At 38.7% G+C, this 16,163-nt stretch overlaps 1 protein-coding gene across 1 annotated transcript in view; it reads left to right on the forward strand.

The window, feature by feature from the left end:
• Window positions 1–16,163, forward strand: part of LOC149160297 (succinate dehydrogenase subunit 5, mitochondrial-like) — a 53,412-nt gene that overhangs the window by 22,401 nt on the left and 14,848 nt on the right. The window contains exons 3-4 of the mRNA XM_089436685.1: window positions 4,573–4,633; window positions 4,716–4,743. Of these exons, the coding sequence (XP_089292811.1) occupies window positions 4,573–4,633; window positions 4,716–4,743 (89 nt within the window). The remainder of the gene's footprint in view (window positions 1–4,572; window positions 4,634–4,715; window positions 4,744–16,163) is intronic.

The raw sequence follows: 16,163 nt of genomic DNA on the forward strand, positions 1-16,163 counted from the left end.
GGACTTGCCATTGAATATAGAGAGAGTGTTGGCTATGTCATGATTAGTGTATGGCACTATTGATGTACATGTGCAAGCATTGCTGAGCCTAGTATTGTCATATATTGGCTTGAGCTGTTGCCTTGTATATCTTGAGCAAAGTGGTTGACAATGCAAGAATATATGAGGATTGAGGATTGAGGTCAAGAATATGTCTTGACCTGGTAATTATGGAATGAGGATATCATTTCTACTTGGAGGATTTACAAGGCTAATTACGTCTTTAGATGAATCTCTTGTTCATTTTTGTAACAATTTTGGCTTTTCTGCTTAATTCTTTCCTTTGGTGACTGGGGCTTCTTTTTCTTGGTGTCACTTGCACCACATTTTCTGTAGAGAATACCTTGTTTTTCTTGGTTTTTTACAATTGTTTGATCTTTCAAATATTAGGAAAAATGCCTTCTTTTATTCTTTATCCTTGGCAACATTAGCTATTACCTTACCTTCATCCTTTGTTTTAATATTATTTATTTACAAGTTGGAAATAATTTTAATATTGATAGAAATCATAGTTTGCTAACAAAACCTTGTCATAAGGTTCTTTTCTTGGAAATGAAATGATTGAATACTTGAAGCAATCACAAGTGGTCGAGTCTAGATTCGATGAAATTGTGCGTTCACAAACTAGAGAGTTTAGTATTTACAACCCTTCATGGTTGTCATATTTTTTTTTCCTTTTCTTGTAATAAATGCTCTCTGTAGTTTCTATTGATAATATTGTTCCCAAATTGTCAATGGGATTGTGGTTCAAAGATGAAGATGGTGGCATGATAGGCTACTCATCAAAGTTCAATTTATTCTTGTGGCATGAATTAGTTGTTGGAGGCGAATGCAAACCCTGGATGAGTTTAATAGAATAGTACCCCTTGTCATGATGGCTTAGCCAAACAAAACTACTTGAGTTAATGGTTTTCCCCTTGATGGTTTTTTTCCCACACAAATGAGTTGCTTATAGTGCCTGACCTCGTTGGGTTTGTAATATTTCTATTGAGTATAAAATAAGATAAGATAATTTTATTAATGTTTGACCAATGACCACAACAGTAGGTCAATGGGACTGCAGGATACATACAATACGAATAGAATGTGGGAGTGCAAACACAACTCCTAGAATCTGCCAAAGCTAAAACTAGGATAAAATGAAGTAAAGAAGGATACAACAATAGGATAGCCTCAAAAACATCTATATAATCGAATAAATGGCCCCCAGTGATGCAGAAGACTAAGTGAATAGGTCTATGGGTGGAGGTTGATGATGTCAACAATGTTAGAGTCTGATGGCCGATGGCGAGGAGGGTGACAATGGTGCTGTTTCGCTATCGAAGTCCTCTGGATCGAAAGAGGTGTCTGGTTGTACGATCCTAAGGGGGAAGTAGGAGCGAGGGATAGTCCTAGTATCTGAGGCTGAAGGAAAGAAGTTCTTGATAAGTCTCTGGTTGTTCCACTGGGCTGGGGAGGAGTTCGTCGCGGGGGGGGGGGGGTGGTTGGGATGGTGGGTGCATTATGCTTGTGAACCGTTTGGAACTAATCCTTCTGATGCTCTGGGTGTGAGTGAGCTGATGTGTTCTTCGGCACATTCGCAACAGTCTTGAGGACATTGGTTGGCCTCCAAAAGGGTTTGCGTGGGTTGGGGGGGCGGGAGGCTCAAGGGAGACCTGAGGTCTCACTGTTCTACTATCTGAAATACTCTGGAGCTCAGCTCATCGCTGCTTGTTCCGATCAGCGGGATCAACCTAGAAATATGATGTGATTGTCCGAATCGTCCCCAAGTGAGGCGGGGATCTTAGATCTGTGTTTGAATATCTCTCTGATGAAGAGGGCTGGGCATCTCTGGTAAGGATACTGGAAAAACCTAGAGAGGGATCCTCCTGAATCTCTATAGAGTGTCCTCTGATCTCGTAGCATAGGGGGTACCTAAAAATGAGGTGCTGCTCTGTCTTTGGCTCCTGAAGGTGGCATACCTAGCAAATCCTATCGGATCTTGGTATATGATGGTCAATTTCTGCTTGGAGTTGATGAGAACCAACGCGAAGGTGAAGTGATAAAATTTACAAGCATTTATTAACGAAAATGTGTCCCAGGAAAACAGGCCACCACTTGCACAAAGCATACCAACATTAACTAGCTTCAGACAATAAGTTACAAGTGGCTGGCTAAAATAGACCAAAAGTCCACTTGTTATGAGCATCCAAAAAAAGCAAAGTCCAAGAACATGGAATTGCTATTCTGGCAGTTATGGGAGGCAAATTTCAAAATCGATCATCATAAAACATAGAAACTATGCAGCAACATGAACCATTCCAGATGAATGAGGATCATCTTTATCTTACTAGATGGTCCTCTGCAGAGCTTGTTTTGTGATTCGGGCTTGGAAACAGTAATTTCAGATTCATTTTGGTTCTGCTGTTGTTCTTCTGGAGCCTTCCTGTGTATATCTTGTAAATGTTGAGAATTGGGTAGGGCAAACATTAAATTTAAATTCTCTTACATGATAACTGCTTGTGTAACATTTTAACTTGTTATCTTTGTTCATCATTATTGTAGTGTTCAGTACATCAAACAACTATCAAAAGTCAAAACAATAAAATCAGTGCCACAATAGTTAGGCTCCAAGCCAGGGCTAAAACCCCTCCTCTTGAGGGGAAAACCCGCAACTTTCTTCTTATAGATTCTTCAATAGATGAGTACACTGACCTTGACAATTAAATTTGACGCAGAGCCTCTCCTAGATCAAGACACAGTCATCCTTTGAAATCTTGTCACTGTCTTCATATCGTGATCTCCTCTTGTGAGACCTTCTTCCTGTCATATAACCGAGACCTTGCTTCTTGTGATGGCATAGAGTCCTTGAGATAACACCGAAACTCAGCCTTCAGATCACCAAACTGTAGTTTTCTTTTAGCACCGAATTGACTTCACCAAACTGTGATCAGTACTCAAGTCTTCACTCTACCTTCATCATTTTCTGAGTTCCATCCGAATCTTCACTGACACTAGACCGAGCTCCTTCACCGAACCTTCTTCTGCACCCTTATCCGAATTTAGCACTGTAATTGACCTCTGAAAAATCTCAGAGATATTCGAATTCTTGACTGAGATAGCCATCCGAAATTACCTTAGAAGAATCCGAACTATCATGACTGTAATGATCACCGAAGTCTTCAGGGATGCCCGAGTTCTGTTCACTGTAATCACTTACCGAAATTGCAGAGGATCCGAATTTATAAACTTCTGTTACCCATACAAAATCATCAAGCTTCTCACTGTAACTGTGATGCGAAATTCTCAGAGACAGATCCGAATTTTCCTTTGTCTCCGTGTTATGATCCGAGCTTCCTTTATATAGTGGTTGGTGCCTACATTTAAGCCGACCTGTCCTTTGTGAACCGACATGTCTCAAAAACAAGCCAACATGTCACTATATATATATATATATATATATATATTGAGGCCGATGTTTATCCAAAGGGTGTGTCTCCATTTGAAGCCGACATGAAGTCTTCATCATATATATATTGAATCCGACATAGGATGACTGTGCTTGTCTAGATTGGAGACTTTTATATAGACACTTTGACTTCTTTACAAGTGTAACAACACTTTATATACATGACTCTAAATTACACATTTATGACAAGATGACAAACCCCGAAAGACATCAAGAACAAGTATTTGACCTATAATAAAAACTTCTTGCTCATGAAACCCATTATGCAAGTATTACAAAATACATTTTATTATTTTTGTCTTCTTCGTAAATTCATAATTACAAGTCATTATGAAGACAGAACCTAGCTACACTTTTCAACTGTAAAACCATCACGATATTTGTAGTCTAGTTATATAAGTATAATTGATTAAATGTAATCATACAAGGAAGTTTCGATAATATGTCAGACCTGCCAATTCTGTATTTCTTAGGGCCAATCAAAGCCAAATGTTACTTTACTGGTGAATTTTCAATTACATGTTAATGAAAAGCTACGGAAGTATGTTCCACCAAAAGTGATCATGCAGTTAGGGGATGGCGGGTGCTGTGCAAGACTTACTGATTTTGATTTTTTGCCCTAACCACCAATATTCTGTGTGTTTTCCTGGGGTCAATGAGAAATTGAGAATCAAGAAACCTTTATCTGGAACTTTTGTGTGTATTTAAACTATAATTATATTTTCTGGAGAAATGGTGTCTCAGTTGCCTGCGTATTTGGTTTTCCAAGTTAGGATGCTGGTACCTTGCTAGTGCCTCATGGATTTCTCCACTCTTCCATGGGTTTTCTGATGGAGGATGGTAGTAACTGCCAGCCAAATACTGGCTGGTAACCCAGGGATTAAAGGAGATTTGGTTGCAAAACCTCTGTGAACTTTCACACAAGAGCAGCTATTAATTGAGCTAACCACTGGGATTTTAAACAATAATTCTATGTCGCTAAGTTCTTTGAGATGTAATTCTTATCATGGTTGCTTCAAATAAGAGGTATTTTTCACAACTTTGTTGAATGCAAGCTGATTGCATCAAAATTGGTTTGTTTGCAGTCAACACTTCTAGTTGGGGGGCATGAACATGTTCGGAATATAACTTCTCATGTGGCACAGGGTAAGAATGCAAATTTTCATTTGTGTCAATATGTTTGATTCATATTTTTTATCTCATGTGCTAAGTTTATTTTGTTTTTCAGATTCTTGGGCTGGTAGAAAAGATCTCAGGTAGGCACTGAAAGATCTTTTTGGATTGAACATCGTACATATCTCCTATTTGGAAAATAGCATTTGCTTCTTCGACAAATATGGTCATGACTATTGAATGTTTTTCTTGTAATCGATGGGACGCTGTTTATAAGCTAATTTCTTTACATTTAATTAAAAGAACACTTCTTTATTTGCTTTGTATGTTCCTTATGTAAAAAAATATCAAGTAGCGTTATATGATGATATAAACTATCTTTTTTCCATAGAAAGGTTCGATTAAGTGCAGTCTTTAGCAATCCTAAGTGTGTATGATCAATGATGGGGATCCTGCCTTTTAGGACAAATAGGGTTGAATGATGGTATAAACTATTTTTAGTTTGATGAAGTACAGGCTTTAGTAATCCTAAGAACATATAATGAGGACCTTTCCTTTTAGGACTTTGTTTGTCATTCTAGCAGCATGTGATTGTTTACCTTCAATGGTCTTTTTGTTCAATCTATTTTCTGGTTGACTACCAATCAGTTGTTTGGCTAGTGCATGGTTAATAGTTACATGTTTTGATCTATAGTAAAATTCAAAGTCAATAATGAGTGGTGAGATTATACTTTTGTAGTTGTGCAATACTTGCAATACTTATAGAACATGCTACATTGCCATCAGTGTAGTGTTTCCTACCATCAAAGATAATATGATTGGAGAGGCGTCCATAATTTACAGCTCTAGTTAGGAAAGGTGCCATAATTGTCATTTCACATCTTCAAAATGCTAAGGACAGCCTACGTTTACAATAAAGAAGAGACATCTAGGTAAGAAAAGTAGGTTGACTAGTGCAAACATGACACAGAGAAGATTCTTGGAGAGGGGTGACCTTGAAGGCTAATATTCCACAATGCAAGTTAGTAATGGAAGCCTACATAACACTAACACTAACTGGTCGAGTCCCCGTTGTTAAGTACCTCACTGATCGGGAGGTCACAGGGTCGATTCTCCTCAACGCCCTTGGGGTTAGGTCCTGCTAGTCTGGTTGACGGGCTTTAAAAGATTCCCTTTGGGGTTGATCTGCCCAGATTTTTCCAAGGGGAAAAAACAGGCTGACTGTAACAGGGAGGGATTCACTAGTATAAATGGAGGACAAGTACGCAGCATTTACACATACACCCACTTGACTTCTGTTCCCATCATTGCGCACATTTTCTCTTCTCCTGAATTCTATTCTACATTTTTTGCTGCAAATTGGGTGATTTGGCATCATTAATGCGATTGCACCTCACAAGAGGAGTGTAAGTTTTAAATCTGTACAGTGAGCAATGTGCATACAGATTCTCTATAAAATAGCAAAGTAAATAATAGCATTCACACCTAGTATTCAGAAATTTACCCTAGAAACCCTTAACCAGGAATACCAACAAATGACCTCGCCATTTACAGTACAGTATATAGGATCCCATGACATCCAAAACTCTAATCGATTAACCCAGATTAGATTCCATAACTGGAATTACACTACAATGGGCTGAAATACCATTGGCTGGAAGACACCAAAAACAGGCCATTTTTTTTCCTCTTGTTTAGTTTCCCCAGTGATGGAGCCCTCAAACCCCCAAGCAGGGCGGGCATAGTTGGCCCCCCTGTGAGCCTCATGGCATGCCTGAAGCAATGTAGCACATGACACTAACCATGCGAAGAATATAACACATCCAACATGGAGGAGTTGCTGGATAAATATCTGGGTTATACTACTAAAGAAAGAGGATCCACCTCTCAACTTTTAATTCAAGGTACTTTGAATCTGTAAATATTTACTAAGAGCATATGATAAATTGCAGGATGGTACTTATCCTCATCTCTAAGAAGAAGAGTTGCTTGCATTATGCACTATCATGACCCTCAAGCTTGTCCTTAGAATATGTGATCATATGCTAGGTTGGCCCTATATTTATTAATTACTATTTATTCCATATTGAGTGAGCTAGCTTAGGAGCCTTTGGTTGACTGGGCTGTAAATGACCACTCGGAGCATCATGTGGAATTTTAATTCTTATCTTACTATTTATGAAATTGCTCTAAAGTTAAAATTAGATTACGGGGCCAACTTATTATTACAGAGTATGGATTGGCTCAATGAGGCCCAACAAAAAGAACATCAACATACCAGAAGCTCATGGGTCTATGGCCCGATTTTTATACATTAGGTAATTGTTACAAAAGGGCAATACCCCAAAACCTCTCATTAAGTTGCCCACCATTCATTAGACCTTCATGTAGAGCTCTCACCTCCCATTATATACTTGAGGAATGTCGCTTCTCTTCACTATTTCAAAGGACAACCACATGGTTATCATCGAGCTGAGCTTTTGTCCAATGTGGTTGCCACTATGTGCATACTAGGTAATTTTATATGGCTGGGCATGACAATGCCTGCACTTGAGGGACATGGAAATAATATACTCATGGTTGGGGATTTATGGAGTGCGTTCATTCGAAGATATATTTCAAGAAGTGATTTGAAATGTTTGTATTCTACTTAATGCAAGTGCCCCTTGAGTTATTTTGTTTTGGACTTGGGAAAATCAAAGCTACAAGTGTCATGCATTCTATGTGAAACACTTTGTATGAAATGTGAGCGATAAATCCCTTTCTTTAGTCTATTGGATGAGCCCTTTTTTCCTCTAGTTTACGAGATTGTTCCAATGGCTGACAGTTGAAATTGTACCAACTACATCTCCATGCCCCAGATTTAGGACATTTGGTGAAATGAATCATTGAAAGGTGAAAATTGACCATAGCATTCCATTGTTCAAAGGGAAGCTAAACACCGAGGTACTCAACAAGTGGCTTAGCATGCTATAGGCATTCTTTAGATGCAGAGAAATTTAGTTATGTAGAAAACAGTAAGGTAAGGACCATGAAGTTGTCTTTTACCACCAAGGCTTGGTGGGAAGTGCACAACCAACTATGTGAAGAGTGCAGTGAGCTCATCACTATGTTGGGATGATGTCTCCTATACTCACAAGTATAATCGATCACTAGATTGGTCCCACTCACTTTCACTGTTTTTGCAAAAAATATATGTATCCTCCCACTCTCTCCAGGGATAGCATCTAGGGAAGGTTGGATAAACTTTGGTGGTGTCATAATCCACCTCAAGCTTGGTCTAATAAGTGAATTCGAAACGCTTTTGGGCTACCAAAACATCAAAGAGGAAAAATTGTTTTGGTTACTACTTCTCAGTGGTGGGCTGCCCCTCTTTGATCTAAGTTTGCAAAGTTTATACGTTGACTGCATGACCTGTAACTAATTTGGCTGATGCAGGATATGCCAAGTAATCAACCACTTGTCTGACCATTGACTCATTAGAGTCAATGCTGGTTGAATATTTCAAACCTCCTACTATTGATGTAGATACTGATTGTAACTCCAATAAAAAAATATTTTTGGTAGTAGAATGTGTCAAATCTTGAAAAGCCAAGCCTTTAGAAATTGCCATAACTTGTAAAAAGATTCCTATCCACAAGATCATCCCTACCTGCAACCTGCATCTCTTGTGGCAGAATTTTACATATGCCACTCTGTAGATTCAATCTGCGGGTCCACTAACCATAGTGAATTACCATCTTTGTCATTGATCTAGATAAATCTAGCTTTGTTGCATGAACAATGAGTTATTTCTTCCACTCTTATTTACTTCCTACTTCTCTGTCAAACAGAGATTCAAAAGAGTTTAAATCAACAACAAAACACAACAATCCCAGTGTATACCCTGCTTACCTCATGTTTTCAGCCTTCCACTTGTTGCCTCAACATCAGACTCAAGGTTATTTTCCTTCATACCTTCAAGCTTGAAATTCTCTTCTGTACCATCTGAATCAATGCCATTCTGACTTTCTGATGAACCATATTTGGCATTTCCTGCAACGTGTGCATCATCCCGTGATGTTTGCCTATTGCCACACCTAATTTCTTTGTAGACCAGCTGATTTTTAACTTCAAACTGGCAGTCATCATCCATTTTTGAGGCTGAAATAACTTGATTTTGATCTGATTTTTCATCTATTCTCACAGCCATGCTCACAACAACCTAATCTCTACAATGATTGAAGAGCCTATATTCCATGGCTTGGTCAAAACAGAAAAACACACAATAGTTGGTTACCGGTGGCATCGGACTCACTCATACTTCCCCCATAACCCCTTATAAGCAACATATCTAAAGGTCGTAAGGTGACTTACCTTTGGTTTCTCTTACTTCTTGAACCCTCTTCTAAGGGAAAAGTCCCAACCCAATGGGAGAGCCAAGGTGCAACTACAGGCAAGCCACCCACTGTCACCTCAGTGGCCTTGCCTCTCGCTTTAAGGCTAAGAAGGGAATTCCTTACCTAAGGGGAGATTTCCTAAGGTTGAATCTTGCTAGGATTGATAGGTAGAGATGAAAAATTCCTAATTCATTTTGACAAGTTAACTGGTTATTTCAAGATTAGACATGCATAACAATGTGAAGCTATAATAGGTGATCTCACTTGAATGGACTGTAGAAATGTAAAACACCATGAAGGTGTTGAACATATACTCAGTTATGCAAATGATAAATATCCATGAAATCAAATGATTTGACTCTTCCATTTACCATTGTATTGCCAAAATGCCATCTGAAAGTCAGTGATATAAATTGTCTATTGCTGCTGTTTAAAGACAGAGAATACAGTAGGGCAGAATTTGTATCATTCAACTACCAATCCAATGAGTATTATCTGTGTGTGTGCCAAAATGCTCTCAACAAATTCACTTGTCATCACAAATTCATTGAGAGATTGTTATTCAAAGAGAAAGGGTGCCAATTATTGTCAGATATGTACCCAGAAATGATGTGTGCATGTGATATTCTGTAGGCAGACTAATGATTACTTCTGATCAGTGTTTTGCGGAGATCCTCAGCATGTCCATAAACCACTGATGAATAATTTTACAGTCTGACTCAGTTTATTTCAGATTTACTCACATGGTGATTGATTTTGTATGATTTCCTTGTGTAAATTCTGCGTGAGATTATTGATGCTCTTATTTATGTTTGGACTGGACTGCTCTTAGCGCTGTTAATGGTTAGTATAACGAGTTTCATATTACATTTGATAGTTCATAATTGAGAACGTTCTCTGCCTCATATGGTTTAGATGCTAACAGTTTCAATATGTCCACCATTCAGTTCCCTTAAGGTTTTAAGATCAATGGCTGTAGAAACTGAGTTGTTGAACTATTGTTGAGTGTTGTTATTTTTGTTTGTCCAAACATTTTGACAAGTGGGGAAATCACAATGTCTTCCTTGTTTGCAATAGCTGTCCGAGTTGACTCCAATATCTTCTTGTGTCGAATTAACTCCATTTGGTTGATTTGTCTCTTGTTGGTTGACTTCAGACCAGCTAGGTCGATTCCTTACCTACTTGAATGGATTGTTCTCTAAGTTGTTTTTCCTCACCCACGGGCTGTGCAGACTGTGCATGCCGTGTGTGGGTTATCTTGCTCCCTTTTGGAGTGATTCAATTGTTGGATGGTCATTTTTGTTTGTTGCTCAACCAAACAGGACATTACAGTAGAGCAGAACACATCACTGCTTCCAATCCATCCAAGATACGATGGGTTTGTCTACAAGGATATTATATTATTATAAGAGCCAATTAAGTGCTGGTGGATACGTGAAGACATTATTTTTGATGTGGTGCACTATTTTGTTTGTTATCAAATAGTAAAACCAATGGAATATGGGAAGATTTAAGGATCTTGGCTTTGGTACCTTCATTGCAGGAATTAGTCTCTTAGTTGCCCATTTTCTTGGTGTTCTGTGGTAAGCCAATCTGAAATCAACCCTTTTATTCTGGGCATCAATTTACCTCCCTATCGAGGCTGTGGGAGCTTTTCAAATCCATACACACTAAATGCTTTGTTTTCTCTTGAGACCATTTTGACAGTCGGTGCTTGTGTTTCTTATTGCCTGATGGTGAGTAGACTTCCTCAGAAGTTCAATTAACACAGCTCCAATTGGAAATCAAGATAGAGAACCAACTGGAATTGCTACATATTGTCTTTCTTATTTTGTAATGGGTGTGAAGATATGTATAGATTCATAATAATTTGCTTTCCCAGGTTGCTAAAAGACAAGTATTGCATATCGTTAAAGTCAAATGGTTTAGGTTTTGCTGATGGAATTATGAGAGAGTTGTCCATCTAATAATTTGATTGCAAGGTTTCTGCATCATCGTTTGTCCCTGGGTTTCTTTGCAAAACATGCGCATTAACATAACTGGAAGATTGAACACATTGCATTGCGCGTATTGCTTATGACAGCAGCTTCCTAGTTTCAAAGAGAAGCCTGGGCTGAAGCATCTGTAATCGCAACAAATTCTTTTTTGCAGCCTTTTCAGCCTCTACAATGCCCGGTCAACTGCTTTTCTTTTCATTCTTTCAATGGATGATCGATTGGCTCGGATTTGTTTTATCCTGTCCAATCTTTTGCCTGCCAGTGGGTCTGAAAAAGGAGTTGGGGACATCTTTTTGTATTTAGTTAGTACTGCTGAAAATTTAGAAGTTTTTTCCTGCAGTTGATTTATCACCCTTTTTTAGAGTTTGTTTCCTAACAACTCTTCTAACAGATGATGATGGTCCGTTTTCATTTACAGTTTGTTTCCTAAGTTGCCAGACACACCTAGGAAAAGTGCTGGAAACGCCGTTCGCCGAATCAGAAACGGATTCTGGTACAAAACGGTAGGGATATGGAAGGAAAACGTATTTGTGGCGTTTCAAAGATGCCTGAAACGGCAAATCCTATCTCTCTTGCATTTTGGCTTTTTTGGCAGTTTTTGATCTGTTTCCGGAAATCTGAATATGGATCTGATAAAATCGTGATCCGTATCCAGATTTCCGGGAAACGGATCACCCAAAGGGTTACTGAGAATGCATCGTTTTTTATCTCCTTAGTTAAAAACATTGGCGTTTAAACTTTAGGGTTTTCACTATTCTCGTTTTATCTTTTATTCATTCATATTCATGCCGCACAGTGCACAAGATCACAGGAAACCTCTACCATCTTCCCTGGATTTTATGGATGGATGGCAGTCCAACCACCAGCTGCAAAGGTGGGACTGGTAACTCCAAGGGACCTGGCAGAATGGATCTTAAGACCTCTTGTGAACTTTTTATTGGAGCATCTTACCAAACTTTTAACTTTTACTAATGATTGTTCTTTTTCAAGGCTTGTAAGTTTGTAATTTGTTTTGAAATACAATTTTGTCAATTTTATTTTGCAGTTTCATTTACATCATCATCATCATCATTCATGGCAACTTCAAGTTCAGCCATTTGTGAGGTAGAGGAAGTGGAACATGAAATTAAATTTGCCCCTATAGTTGATCCAAAGTCACCACTTTGGAAATATGTAACTATTGTTGGGAAGATCCAAGGAGGGGGATCATTGGCATGGGTTTGTAGTGAACGTAAAAAGGAGTATAAGGGATCATACACATGGGTTAAGCACATTTACTTGGGTTAAAAAGAAATGGGGTTCGAATATGCAGTGGCCCACCTAAAGAGAATGGGACAAATGGAAACGGTTTAAGCAAAGCAGAACTTGCAAAATATTAGAAAGAACAAGACGAGGCAGATGCTAAAGCAAATGAGGCAAATCTTGCCTCTCAATTAAAACACCCAACAAGGTTGGGAGCATCTTCATCAAAGCCTCCACTTCATTCTCATGGAATTGTTGGTTCAAAGCGGTCTAATTTGGGATTGCTTGAAAGGAGTTTTAATAATGATGCTTGAGAGACAATGATTGCAGCTATAGGTCAATGCATTTATGCAAATGCACTTCCCTTTAACCTTGTGCGATCTCTTTACTGGGCAAAGATGATAAAAGCAATGAATGAAGCCCCAAAAGGGTTCAAGAGCCCTGGATATGAGAAGGTCTTCACCACAATGTTGAGTGCTGAAAAGTTAGATTTGGAGGCTAAATTAAGCCCCATTCGTAATTCATAGCGCATTTCAGGGGTGTCCATCATTTCTAATGGATGGAAAGATCAAAGGAATAGGCCTTTGATCAATGTGATTGCTCAGTGCCCATAAGGGGCAATGTTTTTGAAGGCAGTGGATTGAGAGGGGCAGATGAACGATTCTTAATTCATTGCTGACATCTTGATTGAAGCAATTGAATTGCTGGGGCCAAAAAATGTTGTCCAGGTAATAGTTGACAATGCAACGGTGTGTAGGGCAGTAGGCCTAAACTGAAGGCAAATGTTAGCACATCTTTTGAACCCCATGTGCTGTACATTCATTGAACTTCATGTTGAGCAAGATGGGGAAGCAAATTGAGTGGATTCGAGTTATTTTTGAAAAGACAAAAGAAATTCAAGCTTTCATCACAAACCACCGCATGTCCCAAGGCATCTAGAGGGAATTTGCGAAGTTGGAGCTCCTCAAGGTATCTCAAATTTAAAGTTTATTTCATAAAATTCCAATGTTTCAGTAATTGTTATCGAGATAATATCGACGAGGGAAAAAATCGGAAAAAGTCGTAAAAATCGAGAAATAATCGAGAAAAAATCGTAAAATACAAAAATATTCTTTTTTTTAATATCTAAAGCATCTACAACATAAAATAAATACATTGACACATAAATATGATAAAAGAACTAATATATAAAATGTGTAATATCATTTCTAATGTTACATCACACATAACAGTGAATCATGTCTTGAATAGTAAGTCCTGACTCTTGAGTCCCAACTCAGCCTCAAAATATCAATAAAAAATATAATAATGTATCTCATATCATGAATCATAATGTCATATACAATGAAATGAACCAAATAACTAAAGTTTATTACTACTGATTTCCTCTGCCCCTCTTGCGAGAAAATGCAATAGCTTTCCCTCTCCCTCTAGATGTAGATGCCGATGGAGTTGGCAATGGACTCTGCTGTGCTCTAGAAGCTGAAGAAATAAGAGCTATAAGAGGTAGACCACGTCCTCTACTGGTGGCCAGGGTAGCCCGGGTAGGTGGTGTCACCTCCTCCTCTGTTGCTCCTTCTCCTCCTCCTCCTCCCCCTCCTCTACGTCTTCCACTACCTCCTGCTCTAACCAATCATTGGCAGACTCTATGAGAGGCCTCTTGGCCTCAACCCTCCATGCTGCAGTGGTGTCAATTCCATCCAATGAGATGGCCTCCATATCAGGTATCCTCTCAAGTTGCCTCACCCACAATCAAAGATTGTAGTAGACGTAGACCATGTCATTAAGTCGCTGGGACTCCAACTTGTACAAAAATCATGAAATAATAAGTATAAAAAAATATTGTTTAATGAATTCAAAAAATTAATTGGAAATTTGCAATATTTTAAGTTTTAAGTTTAACCTGTTGCGCTTCTTGTTGTGTATTTTTTCAAATACACTCCAGTTGCGCTCGCATCCTAAGAAGCTACATGTTTGGCTGAGGATTTGAATGGCAAGCTTTTGTAGATGGGGTACCCTGGCACCATACATTCTCCACCATGCATTTACAACAAAATTACAAATAAAATTTTAAATAAACACTAGAAAAAAAAATGAAATTTGAAAGTTGAAGCAAATTATGAAGTTATGAACTTGAAGAGACAATGAAATTTGAAACAAACTAAAAAATACTTGGCATTTTAGTTGTCCTGTCAGTCACAGCCATCTCAAAGCCAAATGTGCCACCTGCCATCCTGTATGTCTCCATTTCTTTGGAGATTTATGTACGTTTTGCTAGAGATCACACCATCCTCTGAACATAGGTTAAGAATCTATCCATGATCTCAACATCATATACAAACTCACATGGGTAAGAAAATGCGGGGTTCAAGTAGATCCCTGCTGCATGAATGAGACGATGGAGTGTGTTGTTCCATTGTTCATCAATCACTTCCCATAGGAGGAGTTGTTTCTGAAACCCCTCATCTCCCTTATCATCATAGTAGGCCTGAATGGATTCTTTGGCCCCGTCCATGGCCTCATACAAATAGTCCATTGCGGGCTTCTCACCGTCAACTAATCGAAGAACCTTTACCAAAGGTTCAGTAACAGTGCACACCTCCTGCACTCCCGTCCAGAAGTCTTCCTGGTATGAAACTAATCTGCATATGGCCTCTCCCTCTCGTTTGCGACTCATTGTCAAAGCACGCCTCTTCTCTGAAAGAAACATTCTCTTCACATCCCACATAGAATTCGAGAGAGATTGAAGAGATATGAAACTGGTGGCAAACCGTGTAATGGCGGGGCGCACCAACTCTTTGTTGTTGGTGAATTTTCTCATCAAGCTAAGCACAGATGTATGATTATATATAAATTTTGTAATGCTTTTTGATGAGTCAACAATATCTTTGACTAAGGAAATTTTTCCCATGTCCTCCAACATCAAATCAATACAATGTGCAACACAAGGTGTCCAAAATAAAGTAGGATGCCTTTCCATAAGCATCTTGCCAGCAACAACATAATTTGCAGCATTGTTCGTTATGACTTGGACAACATGTTCTACAACCACCTCCAAAATAAACACATCCAGCAAATCACATAAAGTTTTTGCATCTTTGATATGTGAAGATGCATCAACAGATTTCATAAACATTGTCCCCTTGAGACAACTAACCAAGAAGTTTATAAGCGTTCTCCCCTTTTGGCTGGTGCAAGCATCTGATATCACAGTGCATCTTGTTTGTGCCCATGATGCCCTAAACTCCTCCAATCTTTTGGTGTAGTCAACCTTTTCATCTTGAAGAATCCGACCTCTAAAGTCATCATAAGAAGGGATTTTGTACCTTGGGCCAACAGTTGCAATAACATCAACAACAGGCTGGAAAAATGGATTATTCCTTGCAACACTGAAAGGAATATCATTCCAAAGGAGAAATTTGCCCAACAACTTGTCAGCTTGTTCTTTCTCAGTTTTTTTAAGCATTGAAGTGATAGATGGTTGTGAACTAGGCGTGGTTCTAGGAACAAAAAATGATGAGGCAACTACCGGGTTGGTTGTAGATATTGATGGTAGAACCAATGCCACTTCCATGTGCACCTGAGCCTAACACCCTCTTTGCTAGTTGCTTCTTCATTTCTGTTTTGGCCTCTCTCGTGCTCTAATTCTTCCAATGATCTCATGGCTCTTCGGATGATTTCCAGATTTGTATTTGTGCAAAACCCTACATCAAATCCAGGGGTTTGTGCAAGGTGATACTTCAATCTATAAATCCCCCCTGACATATAATGCCCACACAACTTGTAACTCAAGTTTATTTTATCAAACCCTCCATCAGGGTCACCAAATTCCCATTGAGGGTCCAATTTCTTTGGTATGTTTGTAACTTGGTTGAACTCTTGACTCTTGAGTTTTAATGTAAGATGAAGTTTGAACTTTGAAGTTGAATGGTGAACCTATGACAC

This window comes from Pinus tabuliformis, chromosome 5_2 (assembly GCF_031772625.1).
Source record: "Pinus tabuliformis cultivar Carrire ecotype Pingquan chromosome 5_2, CPIR1, whole genome shotgun sequence".
Classification (NCBI taxonomy): Eukaryota; Viridiplantae; Streptophyta; class Pinopsida; order Pinales; family Pinaceae; genus Pinus; species Pinus tabuliformis.